This window comes from Pseudomyrmex gracilis, unplaced genomic scaffold, assembly GCF_002006095.1.
Source record: "Pseudomyrmex gracilis isolate BER0280 unplaced genomic scaffold, ASM200609v1 scaffold_51, whole genome shotgun sequence".
In the NCBI taxonomy this organism is placed as follows: Eukaryota; Metazoa; Arthropoda; class Insecta; order Hymenoptera; family Formicidae; genus Pseudomyrmex; species Pseudomyrmex gracilis.
The window spans coordinates 692,096-706,876 of record NW_018020635.1 but is presented as its reverse complement, the minus strand read 5'-3'; the positions used below and the strand labels follow the sequence as shown (position 1 = coordinate 706,876).

Genomic DNA, 14,781 nt, shown 5'->3' with positions numbered 1-14,781 from the left:
AAGTAGAAAAACACATTGGTCTGTGGAACGATTTTCTTATTATCTCTTTAAGTTTTATTATTCCAATGTCCATCACGATATATCTCGTCAACGCGAATAAATGATGATGAGTTGTGACTGTTGCGTAATCAAACAGATAAATTTCGCGTGTCGGTTGTTTTTTGATCGCAACATACTGATTTGAATGTGGAGCGTTATTGCTTTCTATCAGAATCTTAGGACGCAGTCGAAACTTCAAACTGCAAACATTTCGAAACATCGTGCTATTTTTATTTCTCGTTAAATGTAAAATAAAGATAGAATATTTCAAAACATCTGCAGTGAGAATTTGACCGCATCTTTAATGTTTTACAATGCACGCGTATAAACACACACACACAATCGAGATGTAAACAAAACCGTGCAAACTTTGTATATTCTTTAGATAATTTATCGTTCCGAGAAAAGAGATTTCTCTTTTCTTCTTTTTTTTTTTTTTTTTTTTTTTTTTTTATAGAATATACATTGTATGTACATTTACTTTGAAATTAACTTTCCTACGCGTGCAAAATTCTCAAGATTCTTCGGTCATTTCGGTGTCTTCGATCACAAGATCGTCCAGCATTTCTTCAAGCGTGATCTGCGGAATGGTCGGGTCTATTTCGTCAGTATCGACGGGAATCTGTTTACTAGAGTCCCTGAATATATTGACGTTCTGTCTCATTTCCGGATCTTCTTCCAGCTCCTCCAGGAATTCGTTGTATTCGCTGAAAAACATAACACGGATATCGCGTTAGACACATAGACTTATATAATAGACGGAGCATTCGTATAAGAGGAGCTGAAGACTTTATTAAAAGAGATAGAAATAGTCGTGGAGCAGTTCTCTTCTTTTCTAGCAGTGAGTTAATTGGTGGCTGCGGCAGGCCGAGAAAGTGGCCAAGAGTCTAATGAAGATAGAGTCCGAGAGTCAATTGAGAAAGAGTGATAGTGAAAGGTGATAGCATAGACTTGTGAGATGATTGATTCCCCACTGCTCTTATCGTAAGAGAGAGAGAGAGAGAGAGAGAAAGAGACAATCACTCCAGCACTATTTCTGTCCTTCAATGTTGTCTTCAACTTCCTCATATGAATGCTCCGTCTATTGTATAAGTCTATGATTAGACATCAGTTTGCAGCGCGCGCTGTAGATTGCGCGTGCGCATTGCGCTCTTACTTATTCTCCGTGCTCATGCTGACTACTTCGTCGACGAGATGTTTCAACTTCCACATTCTTGCTCTGCGACGGGCCGCCTTGTTGTGACCGTAAAACTTTTTCACAAGAACGATATCGGGCACCGTGTCCGCACTTAGCTTCTCGAAATTGCTGTCGTTAATATTGCTATCTTTCAGACAGTAACTGCAAGGAAGATAATAAGTTATAAGCACATTTTCATAAAATATTTATCACAAGTCACACGTGTAATATTATTTGCAAAAGGCCTTTTTTTTATGTTGTGATATAACTGACCCTAAGGCTGAATCGCCAGGTTTGAGAAAATGACCCAAGTGCGTGCGCGAATGAATCGGATTGTCGTTTATTCCCAATTCGGACGCTTTTACCAGCCAAACATCCGCTATGATGTGCTACAAGTCAATTATCTCACTTGAGTAAATCATATAAATTAAAAAAATTCGCATACTATTCACAAAAACTTGCATATTACACATACAAGTAAATACACACAAACGTGCATCTCGTGTAAGAGCAAACTTACTTTTTTGGAAATAGATCCTTGTCCGGGAAAGGTTTTCTTATCTTCGCAATTTATTATTTCAATATCCATCACGATGTACTCGGTCAATTGTTTCGGGTTGCATATGCTGTTGAAGTTGTATCTCCAATAAACAGGCGCGCTGACTTCCGCAACTACATCAAACATATCAGTTCAATGTTTTTTTTTTATTGCCAACATGTTTCGTACGTAAAAACTGTGTAATAACATAATTTTAAAAACCCTATAAATAACATATTTAAAAAATCCTATTTGCAGTGAAAAGAATTGTACAACAAAAATTGTACAAATTATTATTGTTGGCAAAAACGAAAAATCACATATGACGTTTGTTGTAACTTACTCTGTCCCGATGAAACGTCCATCAGATGCACGGCACTAGTTATTCTGTACACTAAACAGATAGAACTGATCCCGCCTAACTGTTGAGTTAATTTTCGCGGTAGGCAGACCAGGCTGTCCTTTGAGACTGGAACAATTTCAACGCTGTTTGGCACGATAATTAATATTAGTAACAACGAAATGTTAACCGCCGCTCGTACAACTGTTGTTTTAATTTACCTGTATGAGAACTTGTAATTGTATATGTTACTGTGACAGTCGTACGAAATCAATCGCTTCGACTGTTGATAACGACATGGAATGACTGTTATCAGGAAATCGACCATTTTTCTAGCTGTGCCTTCGTTTGCGTAGAAGAAGTCTAGACCTTCTGTTGACACAGTAATGATATATATTTTAAATATCGTTATTTAATTAATAATGACGCACTATTTATTGGCAAACATTTATTATATTACTTGCCGTGAATACGTTTTATGCCTAGTGTCTGCTCGTGAGCCTTATATTTCAATATAAGTTGCTCTAAATAGAAAAAGGTTTTCCTGTTTATTGCTTTTTGCCGAACTTGCACCTGCAAATGATTACGCAATATGTAAAAAAGATGAAACTGTACATAAATTATTTTATATTTTTACTAAACTCACACATGCGCGCCAGTAATCTTTAGCCTCCGAACGATGACAATCGTCACACATTTGACTATTTGTAACATATTCGACCAAAAATGTTTGCTCCAGAATTGTACCGCCCATTACTTCCGCTTGAACAGTTAATTTCACCTGAGAAAAAATATTAAATACAATAAATATTGAATTTTAACTGTATACATTTAAAACATAAACAGAATTCAATCAAATAGTAACAACTTGAATTGCAAGTCGAAAAGATTTACTTTCAATCTTTTGGAATGCGGTTCCGTCCATTTGAAACCAGCGTCTATCAATTTCACACGATTCAATCCCTTCAATTTGTTCAAGCACAAAGTCAAAAGTTCCTTGGATTCCAATGGGGCATGAATCCATCCGTTGGGTGGCTGGAGATATCTGTTAACACAAATATAGCTTTGAGCAAACCAGATGTCACATTCAGATACGTGATATTTTTGAAAAATATGACTAAACCTTTCACAACCCTTGCAGAACTGCAAGGACACTTGTTTGGGAATCCCCTCTGTGATGTCAACATGTGAACGCAGACATCCCACACACATGTTGGCAGGATTTGGCTCAATAACATTCCCACATTCGCAGCACATGCTGCAAATAAAGAAATATATTAATATGAACAAAGATTACTCCTCGTGATCATTTATATTAAAATAACAAATATATATACACATACATCATTGCTTTCTCCATTTGTATATCAGAAACTTCAACATACTCCATTTTTATTCCTGTAAGTAGTTTTATTCTTTAATTAATTTCGTATTATTACGCAACTCGAATTGAGAATTTTTAAATAAAGTGCTTGTACCTTTCAACCTCGTGTGCTCGGGAAACTTGGGACACTAACCTAAACAATCACGTCAAAATTACCAACTGTTGCCAACGGTGTGCAAACCTCTCCGGTTTGTCTGTACTAGGGAGAAGAGAGAAGACTGAGGTCCGAATTTATAGTAGCAGAGAGAAACCTGAGAGCGGCCATCCTAATGTAAATTTTTACGACGGTTTCAGCCGCTGGTTTTAGCCGTATTTCCACAAAAGTGGAACTCAAAGGCCGTTCTACATTAAACGCAAGTAGCAGATCTCGTNTCCACGAGACCTGCGACTTGCGTTTAATGTAGAACGGCCTTTGAGTTCCACTTTTGTGGAAATACGGCTAAAACCAGCGGCTGAAACCGTCGTAAAAAATTACTGTAGGATGGCCGCTCTCAGGTTTCTCTCTGATAGTAGATTTCTCAAATCTTAAGCCTATGTCACACTACGGATTAGGATTGAAATTGGATTGCAATTGGGGCCAATCAGAGCAAAGATTTCTAAACTTAGGATTGATTTTTTTTCTTCTGATTGGTCAAATTTCAATCTCAATCCGTAGTGTGACATAGGGTGCGTTCAGACAACTCAACGGTTGAGAGATCATCACTTATGATAGGACTATTCTTCAAAATCTGAGAGGTTCCAAAAGTACGATCCAATCAGAAGTGATTATCTCTCAACCGTTGTGCAACTGTTGAGTTGTCTGAACGCACCCATAGACCTTATGGCAACCAAAGCGTGACGGGGCGGCCATATTGCTACGTCACTCTCGCATTTTCTGATTGGTCGAGAGTTTACCAGGCAATCTGTCTATTCCACAGATCTTGGTTGCGGACAACCGATTGCGACTACGTAGTTCGCTACTACGGCGCTCGCTGGCGCTACGAGCAAACACTCGGTGAATTTTTGACGTCGTCTGTACACATACAAACAGCAGTCTTGCGAGCAGCTGCGATTACATGTCAAACTGGTCAAAATGGCCGAGCTGATCGCGATTCCGTTGAAGAAACCGTCTGACGTTGACGTGATAAAGCCGCTCACCAATGTCATCAAGTCGACGTACAACAATCCGAGCAATCAGAAGGACTATACGGACGCGATCGCCGAGTTCAGCAAGCTGAGGAACAATGCTCTTTGGCGAGCCTTTGAGAAGTACGAGAGTTCGTTGCAGGTTATCTACAGGTATGAGTCATCTTAAATATCATTTCCTTCAGTCGTGCGACTGATCACTGATGTCATCGACTGTCGTAATTTTCTTAGACGTTCCCGACGACTTTGATTTTGCTTGTCACATGTCTCCTGCGCCCCCCACAAACTTCATATATCAAGGATCAACTATTATCTCCTATCAATCATGTCTGATAATTTTGATTGTAGTTTTTCACCAAGAATCCGTTCACGTCTTTGTTTTTGTTGCAAAAAAAAAATCTGAAGATTGAACGTACGAACTGAAGAATTTTAAATTCACAATTTAGATTTTATCGACGCGCAAATAACAGAAATTTATCATGTTATCTCTACGATATGCACCGCGAATATATTATATATTGCAGTTATTACGACCAGTTGAACGCTTTGGAGAAAAAGATACCGGCTCACGAGTTGCAGATACCGTTCAAGTGGAAAGACGCTTTCGATCGTACAATTTTTGGGGGAAAGCTTAGTTTAAGTGAGTATTTTGGAAATTTTTAAATGAGACAATGTAACCCTATTGACAAATATAAGTCGTAAGAAAGATATTATCTCTAAACTCTCTGAGACATTTGTACAAGAAGCGATAGATAAGATAAAAGCGATATAAGTTGCGCTTAAATCAATGTCTTATAGAATTGTAACAAGATGTCTCTGATGTTAAAAAAATTGTCTCTAATGTTATTACACAGCAATCAGTACATTAGCATACGAGAAGGTATGCGTGCTCTTCAATATCGCCGCTTTACAAAGCGCCGTCGCCGCTACGCAGTCATTAGAAAGCGACGAAGGTCTGAAACTGGCAGCTAAGTTGTTTCAGGTTTGTTGTTCTCTCTTTTTTTATATTTTTTTATAGATTTGATAATTTTACTATTTTTCTCTTACGTTTCACAGCAATCAGCTGGGATATTTAATTATCTGAAAGGCAATGTGATGATGGCTATTCAACAAGAACCAACACCCGATATCAGTCCGGAAACCCTGGGAGCATTGAGCACGTTGATGCTGGCGCAAGCGCAAGAAATATTTGTGCACAAGGCGATCCACGATTCTATGAAAGACGGTATCGTCGCCAGACTGGCGGCTCAGGCAGAGGAATTGTACGCAGATGCTTTAAATATATTTCAGAAGGAAATCTTTCGCTCGTTTTGGGACAAAGAATGGGTGCCTTTGGTTAGTGCATCAGTGAAAGTATCAACGTTAGCTTTTTTGCATATGTATTATGAACAAATGTAATTGCAGATAGGAGCAAAGCAAGCTGGTTATTGCGGAATGGCTGAATATTTTCAGTCACTTGTGTGCAAGAACAGCAAATTGATTGGAGAAGAAATTGCTAGACTGGAGGTAGTCATCAGTGCTGTGAAGCTTGTCTCTATTTTGTCTAAATATCTTTTAATGTGTAACAATTGTGTTTAACGTATTTTTCAGTACGCTGTAGACTGTTTCAAAGCTGCTCAGGACAGATCCAACAAGCCGAGCTTGTTCCAAGATTACGCGAATAAAGCGCAGAGGAGTCTAACGGAGGCGAAGAAGGACAATGACTTTATATATCACGAGAGGATTCCGGATGTGAGAAGTCTGGAAGCTATAGGAAAGGCCAGTGTTGCCAAACTACTGCCGCTTCCCGCGATACTGAGTACCGACTTCAAAGGTTCGTGATATTGACGAAAAAATTTCATGAAGACAAAATTGATTATTTAATTTTTTTTTTTTTTTATTCTTAAATCTTGAAACTGTTTTGTGAAATGTATATTTACAGATCTATTTGCGGAACTGTTGCCTGTTCCTGTGCATCAAGCGTTGTCGACCTTTGAGAATCGTCGTAACGAGCTTGTTAATTACGAAGTTTCGAATCTTCGTGAAATGACTCAACTGTTGAACAGGTGAGATATCACAGATCATTCTTGATATTAAGATCGCGAGGGTACGGTTTATTTATCGCTGAAATTCGTCGCGTGCAGTGTTCTGGCGAGTTTGAATCTACCGGCAGCTATAGAGGATACGAGCGGAACAGAAATACCACAATCGCTATTGGAGAAAGCTTCTTACGTACGAGATGCGGGTGGGATACAAGCGTTGGAAGCGTCCATGAAAGACTTGCCGGATTTACTGCAACGTAACAAAGAGCTTCTTGATGAGGTGCAAATATTTTACAATCTTTTGTTTTCGAAAAATTAGACGGTGTCGTATACATTTTCTTTTTGTTCGTGCTTGCAGTCTGAGAGAATGCTGAACGAAGAGTGTGATTCTGACAATCAGCTCAGAGAACAGTTCAAAGAACGCTGGAAGCGAACGCCTAGTGCCCGATTAACAGAGCAATTTACTAGCAATATACAAAAGTATCGTGATATCATCAATAACGCGGTTTCTGCTGATAAGGTAAGAATATCGTGTGAAAAGAACATTTGGTAGATATCTATTTTTACGAGTGTTACATTGCTTGCGTGGTCAGGTGGTTCGTGAAAAATTTGAAACCCACAAAGAAGGAATGGAAATTCTAAGTTTGGATGAGGACGAGCTACGTAGAGCTATTCCGCAAGGTTCGGCTGTTCAAGAGAGCAATGTCGTCGCACAACTCAGAAAGCTGATGGAGGATGTAAGTGTGAAACATAAGAACGATGCGATAAAGAAGACAGTTTTTTAATTTTAATTTATGTTTGTTTTTACTTATTTTCTCAGGTGGAAACATTAAAGGCTGAGCGAGACGCTATTGAAAGTGAATTTAAATCTGCTACCAACGACATGAAGAGCACGTTTCTTTCGGCTATGGCTAAAGACGGGCTGATCGACGAGCCGAATTTGTCTGTCGAGAGTTTGGGAAAATGTTACGGACCTTTGCAGAAACAAGTGCGGGAAAGTATAGCGCGGCAGGAAAAATTAGTCGCCGAGATTCAGGTATGTGACTAGGTAATAAAGCTGCAAAGAGATCTGGAGGAAAAAGACAGGAATACACATAATGGAACGTGTGATGTTTCAGAGGTGCCACACGGAATTTACAAACGAACAGGCTGGTTCTGGCAGCGCGCGAGAAGCGATGCTCTGCAAACTGGCTTCCGCCTATGATGCATTTAAGCAACTTAAGAGCAACTTAACGGAAGGAGCCAAGTTCTACAACGACTTAACACAGGTACGATTCAAATTCGTAATAACATTGCGTTAATGTCCTCACAAGATTCGTCTCATTGTCTGAACAAATTTGATTTTTCTTCGCTATAGCTCCTGGTGGTTTTCCAAAATAAAATATCCGATTTTTGCTTTGCCCGGAAAACCGAGAAAGAAGAACTACTGAAGGATTTGACAACAAACTTGAGTCATTCTGGTCCCGTTGCAACACCGAACATTCCGTCGCATCATGGCAGTGGTATAAACGCGTCAATGAATTTTTTATCAAACGCGTCTTTTTAGATTTGTTTGCAACAATATTAATAAAATTATATACATTTAAATTTGATAAAACGGCCGTAATCGGTTTCAAAATAGTTGAGTTGACCTTCCAGCCTTTGGACTAAGGATCGTAGTAGAGATCGAAACGTCCCAATATTTATTTCATCGTCTTATTTATCAACTACTACGATCCTTAGTCCAAAGGCTGGAAAGTCAACTCAACTATTTTGAAAATTATATACGTGAACAACTTTTTTGCGACCTTTTGAAAATTATTGCAAATATTCTGTCTCGCGTGTATAAATTTTTAGAGATGTACCGTCATTTATTTAAATTAAAGGGCCGTCGGGCGTAAACCAGACGGGGGAAACAGCCACGAGCGCTACGGCACCGTCACCACAGCTGCCTTACCCCGTGCAAGGTGGTAACATGCCTATGCCTTACGGCACCGTGCCGGGAACGCCGTATCCAGCGTACGTTCCTCCACCGATGCCAACAACATACAACCCGTACGCCACGATGCCGTATCCCACGCAAGGTACCCAAGACACTTACGGCTCTGTACTACTTGTATATAATTTAAAACGTGTGTTATCTCTTTCTCTCTCACAATGCGTTTTCTCATTCCCCTAGGAGGATACAATCCGTACCAGGCTATGCCGCAAGCTCCGTACGGAGGTTACGCCACGTTGCCGCGTTACGGCGGTGCTAATCCGCCGCCCGGTCATCATCATCATCACCAATGGTGAATAAATTACTAAACGAGAAAACACGCAGCTCTTTATCCAGATGCTTACTGTGATCTTCTCGCAGATCACGTAATGAAGTAACATTCACTTTATTCACAAGATGTAAAAAGCTCTGCTAAGAGATCAAATAATCAGAGAATGGTACGAGGATGTTTTACGTTTGTATTAATCGTTACGTGTTTTCATCGAGTTCTTTATCTAGACCGACTGTTACTTGCTAAGCTTTAAATCCGCTTTGTCAACTTGAGTGTAGAGAGAGTTGATGAATCAATTTATAAAAAATATATTTTGTAAAAAATAAGCCAATATATATATACGAGATATTCTACATCCATGTGTGTGTGAAGCATTTTTGTTTTTTTAAAATAAGTTTTTGGAAAAAAAAAAAAACAGCCGAGATACGGGATGCAGGTAATTTATTTATCACAATTACACATGATTATTAACACATAGCTCTGCAAAGATGTACATCGTTTGTGTTCCAAGTTTTTTTTTTACTTACAAACGTTTGTTTCCGAGTTCCTTTTAACCTGTTGAAGAATTTCCTAAAATCTTAAACAATTTTTCTAAGTTCCACCTCTTTTTGTTCAAATTTGTCCAATTTGTAAGAGAATAATGTGAAAACCGTAAGAAAAGGACCAAGATAGAACCAAGAGTTTACACATACATTCAGTATGTGTTCACACACACGGTGACACTTTTTGCCCAAACACTTTTCCTTCTCGAACAGTGTACACGAGATGCGTGTATATATATATATATATATGTATATATTCCCGGTATGAAGTGCCGGGGAAAGAGGTAGAGAAGATTCGAAATAAGAGTACGAATGCTCACAGAAATAGAGAAAAGAGGTTCGAAATGAGAGTATAAATATAGACAGATTTCATATTGTATATATATCTCTCAGATGTGCACAAATTAAATGATAGCGTTTAAGCGGAAACGAACACCTTGCTATTATTGCTTTTGTGTCATTAGCAAATACTCGGACATTTCTGAGAGAAATAAGCCGATCACGGACAATTAAGCGCAAGGCGCTGAATTCCGCTGAACACCGCCAATGATTGGGACTTGAGGCCCGATACTCACAGTCTGATCTTACACCTGAAATCGTCTCAAGCTCATCCTCGGATGATTCGCGGTCGGTTTTAAGACACGGTATCGTTAAGATGAGCACAAAACGATCCTGAAGACGTCTATATAAGATCGGACTACAAATATCGAGTAGAGAACGTCGAGCTACGTTGCTCTAATGTTATTACAGCTTGTTTTAGTCTGCGAATAATGTATGCGATTCGTTGATAGTATAATCGTAAACAACTGTAATCGTTTGCGTTGTCAATAGTAAACGGAAAAGAAAAAAAAAAAAAAACGATTGATTAATTTTTGGAGTGCTGACTACTGGAACTGCTCGATCGCGAACGGCGTTTGAACTTCGGTTGGTTCTCGGACGCGTTGTTGTCGTTTCTCTTGTTGTCTCTGTGCTTGTCGTGACGAGAACCGTCGTCGTTGTTCTGATTGTAGTTGTTTTGTCGTCTGTCCCGTCTGTTGTCGTATTGTCTGTAATTGTCCCTTCCAGGTCTGCCCGTACGATAAGAATCCCGTCTGCGAGGAGAATAATTTCTCCGGTTCCTCCTATCGCGACTCCCTCTGCGATCGTAGTCCCGTTCCCGGGACCTTCGGCGATCTCTCGACCGGGAACGTCCGTATCTTCGTCGATCTCTCGAGTCGCGCCGAATGTTTCTGTCGTTGTAACGATCGCGTTTGAACGATCTCTCGCTTTTACTGTGCTTGCTCTCCTCCTTGTTCTGCGCGGTAACACCGTGCCCGTCCGCGTTTCTCTTTGCGTCGTCGTTCTGCTGTTGCGTCATCTGATTTAACGTCGTCGCCTCGTCCGTCTGGTCGTTCTCCTTGTTCTCCATCAACTCCGCCGGATGTTGCACGTTGCCCAAGTTGTCCGGCGCCTGATTCTTTTTCTCGCTAACATCCTCCACGAATCTTCTGATATGTTGGATTGTTTGTCGTTGCTTCGCCTCTTCTTCCTTCTTCAGCCGTTCTTTTTCTATCTTCTGCAATACACGAGAAAACAACAGGGAATGTACGCGATGTACACGTTTCGTCATATCGTCACTCCCTTACGTATAATTACATAAGTGTCACATATGGGATTTTCAGTTTATTGCATAATGACACTTAAAAAGTCATGTTCTTTATGGTCACCAAATATTAAAAAAAAATATTCATAAATAAGGTCCAAATTTGAAACCGAAAGATCCCTAACTATAGGGAAACATATGAAGCTTTATACTTTTAAACTGTTCTCCTCTAAAATTTGCGTTTTGGAGTCACGGGATTATACGTAGGGAGTGACGATATATACACCAGGTTATGTACCTGAAACTCGTGCAGTTTGATAGTACGATTTTGAGCTTGTTTCCAGTGAGGTGGCGTAATGCTCCTGGATCGACTTCGCGAAGACGCGTGATATCTCTAGAAATTGATTCAGAATGTGCATGTGACAAGCTTGGAAAAACCGCATCAGGAAATTGTTTCTTAAGATGTGTTGTAAGACAAGATCGTTGAATATAAACGCGATTTATCTAGTTACGTACCGCGGTACATTTACACTCACAGTTGACGATTTGCAAAAATCATCAACAATTTAAATAAATAAAAGGAACTGACACATGCATTTTGTAACACACAGTGGTCACTTACGAATACTCCTCTACCCTTCAAAATACGACCGCTATTTCGATGAGATCGCATACGATCTCTCCCATAGTGCTGTCTGAATTCCTTCTGATTCGCATTATTGGTGGATCCCGCTCTGTACAGAAATTTGTTTGCGGGCACTTCCGGAATCTCGTCAGGATCAATCTTTGTGACAGACACCAGTGGATGAGGCTGTTCATCTTCTTCGTTAGAGTCAATCTCACCTTCTTCCGACTTTGCTCTTTTACTTAAAAAAAATAAAATGACGCGTTATAATTATTGCTAATAGTTCAAAAATTTATTTGTATAAATTAAAATTTTTTTTGAAATATATAATTCTCTTTTACATTCTTTTTATCTTTGATAATATACCTTTTCTTTTTCTTCTTCTTTGACTTATCAGTGTAAGAATCAGAGTCGGAATTCGCTGAGCTCTCTTGCTTCGCTTCGCGTTTTTTCGCTGTAAACACACACACACACACGAAAGTGATACTAAGAAAATAGTAACAATTGTCAGGTTTTCTCGATCTTGCGGAGATAGCACGTTGTATACCTTTGCTTTTGATCTTCAAAACCAGTTCGCCACAGTTCACAACCTTAGCGTCTTGCAAGGGACGTGACATACGGTCTACCGGAAGTCCTTCAATATGCATCACAATTTCTTGCCCAGACACTACTTCTCCAAAAACCACGTGGACACTGGAAGGTAAAATGAGTTTTTGAGCTAGAGGATCTTTTAAAAGTGACTAATGTAAAAAAAAAAAAAAAAAGACAAAAAGGATAAAACCAAATATCACCACTTTTGTACTCACTTGTCGAGATGAGGCGCTGGTTGCGTAGTACTACAACAACAAAATATGATTAAGGGGATGAGAGATGAACAGAAAGAGCCAGCTTTCATTGGTCATTGTGTTGTAGTAGTGGAGTGCAGACCCTTCCCTCACGACTACGCAAAAACATTGCTGAGTTATTCATTCCTTCAGAATGGATCTTTACACCTATGTCTTTTTTTTTCAACATACTCCACGAGTTGCCGCACAAACAGAAACGAGACTCTACATTCGTCTTAAGATTTCGCTGGCTTTTATCACGTATCTTTAACTCAAATTTGAAAATTAACACATTATAATTGCCGTAGTTACAATTAAACATCTTTATCTATTGCTTGGGTTTGTTTCTGTTCGTTAAAAATCTTGTCAATTGGATTAAAGTTTTCAATCGCTTGTTCGCCCTTGTGACTGTTTTAAACCACACCTGATTAGGTTTTATTTTAACGAAGAGAAAAGAGATACAAAAGTTTTTCAGGAAATTTCTCTTTGAAGAGAAATTTCTTTCTATATATTGCAATAAAGGAAACACACGTAGTGACCTTGTTGCAATATCTCGCTTGCTAAAAAGTACGCCTGTAAGGTTTTGCTATATATGAATAAAGATAAATGTCATGTCAATGTGATGTAAATACACTTTTTGCAATTTTTTTAAAACAGCGAATACAGAATAAGAAAAAAGTTCAAGTGACACAATTAGCAATAATTTTGTAAAGTAAAAAAAATGATATTTAATAGTGATAATGTTTATATTCTAAGTAACCATTTAATTGCACTGTGATTATGATACTTACATAAAAAACTGTGATCCATTAGTGTCTTTACCACGATTGGCCATAGACAGCAAAAATGGTTTATCATGTTTCATAATAAAATTCTCATCTATAAAAGTTTTCAAAAACAAAAAAAAAACACAAACTTTTTATTCTTCCACAATAATACTATTGTAATTCTGTGTATAATTCCACTAAGAAGTTTTAATTGTTTTTCTATCTATTGAGTTCAATGCACGCATTACATTAGTTTTTTTTAATTTATTTACCTGCAAATGTGCCGCCATAAATTGACTCGCCGCCTGTTCCGTTACCTACTGAAAAATCTCCTCCCTGAATCATAAAATCTTTCACCACTCTGTGAAAAACTATTCCCTTATAATGCAGAGATTTGCCTGTTGTTTTTCCAAGTCCCTTTTCGCCAGTGCACAGAGCTCGAAAATTTTCACATGTTATCGGGCAGGTGTCTGAGAAGAGCTCGAAGACTATTCTACCCATTGGTAGTCCGCCCACTTCGATATCAAAAAACACTCTTGCATTTACATTAACCATGATGAAAGTTTATCAGATCACCTGTAAATTTGAAACAAAACAAAACATCCTTAGGAGTGAGTAATAAAATACATGTTGTACAGTTTTACAGTTGAAATGTACATCGACAATACTTTTAGGAATAAAATTGATGACAAAACCTTGGGAGAGAAAATGCTTGAAATCACGGACTGGATCAAAGTTTAATGAGAAGCACCGAGGAGTCATAATAAGGAACTGTATGATAAATGAGTGAGAGATAAGGAAGAGAGAGAGAGAGAGAGAGAGAGAGAGAGAGAAACAGGAAAAGAAAGAGAGGGAAAGAGACATAGCAAAGTTTCCTTGGTAACTCACAATTTTGCGCTTAGCACATATCTGAGAGAGACTTTTGCAAAAGATAATATCTGGCGCAACCAATCGGAAAATCTATTCCCAATACGTATAAAAGTAAAAACACCATCGATTGGACAACGGAATGAAGGTTACAAGCGTCGCGGAAACCGTTTGGCACAACTTACTGGAAACTGACTGACTGTGACTCCAGAAAACAGTTTCGTAAGAGCCGCACTCCCACGTACTTGCGGTCTGACACTCGATCCGACAAGAGACACCTCACGCCGTTCAATTGACGTTTAGGAGCGCATTTTGCGGTCGATGATAATTCACAATCACCACCGATCGCGCATAACCGAATACACACAGCGAGAGGAAGTTTTGCCGGTGCACATCTCTTATCGGAATTGCAATAATTGATTTGTCTCTGCGAACGAATTTCCGGTGGCGTCAACCGCCGCCTATATGCACGAGGAAACACGCGTCACAACGTGAACCAATCGACGTACCGCTTTTCCGGAAGTGATGGATTTGCATCTCAAGGCGATTGGCGAATTCCTCGGGAATCGAAATTCCGCAGCGGCGGGAAGAACTCGACCGATTTTCTATCGGCTCTCGCGGAACGATCGATTCCAATCGATTCGCAATTTAATCGATCGATTAATCGACGAGTGACCAATCTCGGTCGAGTTGATTACCGC

At 39.2% G+C, this 14,781-nt stretch overlaps 3 protein-coding genes across 6 annotated transcripts; 1 reads left to right on the top strand and 2 right to left on the bottom strand.

Moving 5' to 3' along the window:
* Positions 1 to 19: 19 nt before the first annotated feature.
* On the bottom strand, positions 20 to 3,715 carry LOC109853580 (60S ribosomal export protein NMD3). Its single transcript, XM_020425828.1, has 12 exons — positions 3,573 to 3,715; positions 3,438 to 3,492; positions 3,218 to 3,352; positions 2,989 to 3,139; positions 2,741 to 2,875; positions 2,559 to 2,667; positions 2,316 to 2,466; positions 2,098 to 2,240; positions 1,737 to 1,888; positions 1,490 to 1,605; positions 1,196 to 1,378; positions 20 to 746 (listed from the first exon to the last, which is right to left on the bottom strand). Exons 2-12 carry the CDS (start codon positions 3,482 to 3,484, stop codon positions 554 to 556), a joined length of 1,515 nt encoding a protein of 504 aa, XP_020281417.1. The 5' UTR covers positions 3,485 to 3,492; positions 3,573 to 3,715; the 3' UTR covers positions 20 to 553.
* A 776-nt stretch (positions 3,716 to 4,491) lies between these two features.
* LOC109853590 (programmed cell death 6-interacting protein) lies at positions 4,492 to 9,226 on the top strand. Its single transcript, XM_020425855.1, has 15 exons — positions 4,492 to 4,756; positions 5,128 to 5,243; positions 5,458 to 5,585; positions 5,660 to 5,938; positions 6,008 to 6,109; positions 6,194 to 6,416; positions 6,525 to 6,648; positions 6,727 to 6,904; positions 6,983 to 7,144; positions 7,218 to 7,361; positions 7,445 to 7,660; positions 7,743 to 7,892; positions 7,982 to 8,126; positions 8,490 to 8,687; positions 8,783 to 9,226. Exons 1-15 carry the CDS (start codon positions 4,551 to 4,553, stop codon positions 8,896 to 8,898), a joined length of 2,487 nt encoding a protein of 828 aa, XP_020281444.1. The 5' UTR covers positions 4,492 to 4,550; the 3' UTR covers positions 8,899 to 9,226.
* Positions 9,227 to 9,297: 71 nt separating this feature from the next.
* LOC109853589 (peptidyl-prolyl cis-trans isomerase cyp11) lies at positions 9,298 to 14,577 on the bottom strand. Of its 4 annotated transcripts, none has more exons than XM_020425850.1 (9): positions 14,266 to 14,577; positions 13,486 to 13,789; positions 13,238 to 13,325; positions 12,429 to 12,458; positions 12,170 to 12,315; positions 11,989 to 12,076; positions 11,620 to 11,863; positions 11,296 to 11,391; positions 9,298 to 10,970 (listed from the first exon to the last, which is right to left on the bottom strand). In XM_020425850.1, exons 2-9 carry the CDS (start codon positions 13,766 to 13,768, stop codon positions 10,281 to 10,283), a joined length of 1,665 nt encoding a protein of 554 aa, XP_020281439.1. In that variant the 5' UTR covers positions 13,769 to 13,789; positions 14,266 to 14,577; the 3' UTR covers positions 9,298 to 10,280. The 4 variants fall into 4 exon arrangements, with proteins under 4 accessions (XP_020281439.1, XP_020281441.1, XP_020281442.1 ...); XM_020425852.1 differs by lacking the exon at positions 14,266 to 14,577 and adding an exon at positions 14,102 to 14,253; XM_020425853.1 differs by lacking the exon at positions 14,266 to 14,577 and adding an exon at positions 13,882 to 14,029.
* Between the last annotated feature and the right edge of the window lie 204 nt (positions 14,578 to 14,781).

Excerpts from the sequence above, each read along its gene's own strand:
- LOC109853580 (XM_020425828.1), bottom strand. The coding sequence starts at position 3,484 with ATGGAGTATGTTGAAGTTTCTGATATACAAATGGAGAAAGCAATGAT. Across the intron at positions 2,876-2,988 it reads CGCATTCCAAAAGATTGAAA|GTGAAATTAACTGTTCAAGC; the intron begins GTAAATCTTTTC and ends ATTTTTTCTCAG. Across the intron at positions 1,606-1,736 it reads AAGGATCTATTTCCAAAAAA|CACATCATAGCGGATGTTTG; the intron begins GTAAGTTTGCTC and ends ATTGACTTGTAG.
- LOC109853590 (XM_020425855.1), top strand. The coding sequence starts at position 4,551 with ATGGCCGAGCTGATCGCGATTCCGTTGAAGAAACCGTCTGACGTTGAC. Across the intron at positions 5,939-6,007 it reads ACAAAGAATGGGTGCCTTTG|ATAGGAGCAAAGCAAGCTGG; the intron begins GTTAGTGCATCA and ends ATGTAATTGCAG. Across the intron at positions 6,649-6,726 it reads ATGACTCAACTGTTGAACAG|TGTTCTGGCGAGTTTGAATC; the intron begins GTGAGATATCAC and ends CGTCGCGTGCAG.
- LOC109853589 (XM_020425850.1), bottom strand. The coding sequence starts at position 13,768 with ATGGTTAATGTAAATGCAAGAGTGTTTTTTGATATCGAAGTGGGCGGA. Across the intron at positions 12,316-12,428 it reads CCAGCGCCTCATCTCGACAA|TGTCCACGTGGTTTTTGGAG; the intron begins GTGAGTACAAAA and ends TTTACCTTCCAG. Across the intron at positions 10,971-11,295 it reads TCAAACTGCACGAGTTTCAG|AAGATAGAAAAAGAACGGCT; the intron begins GTACATAACCTG and ends CGTGTATTGCAG.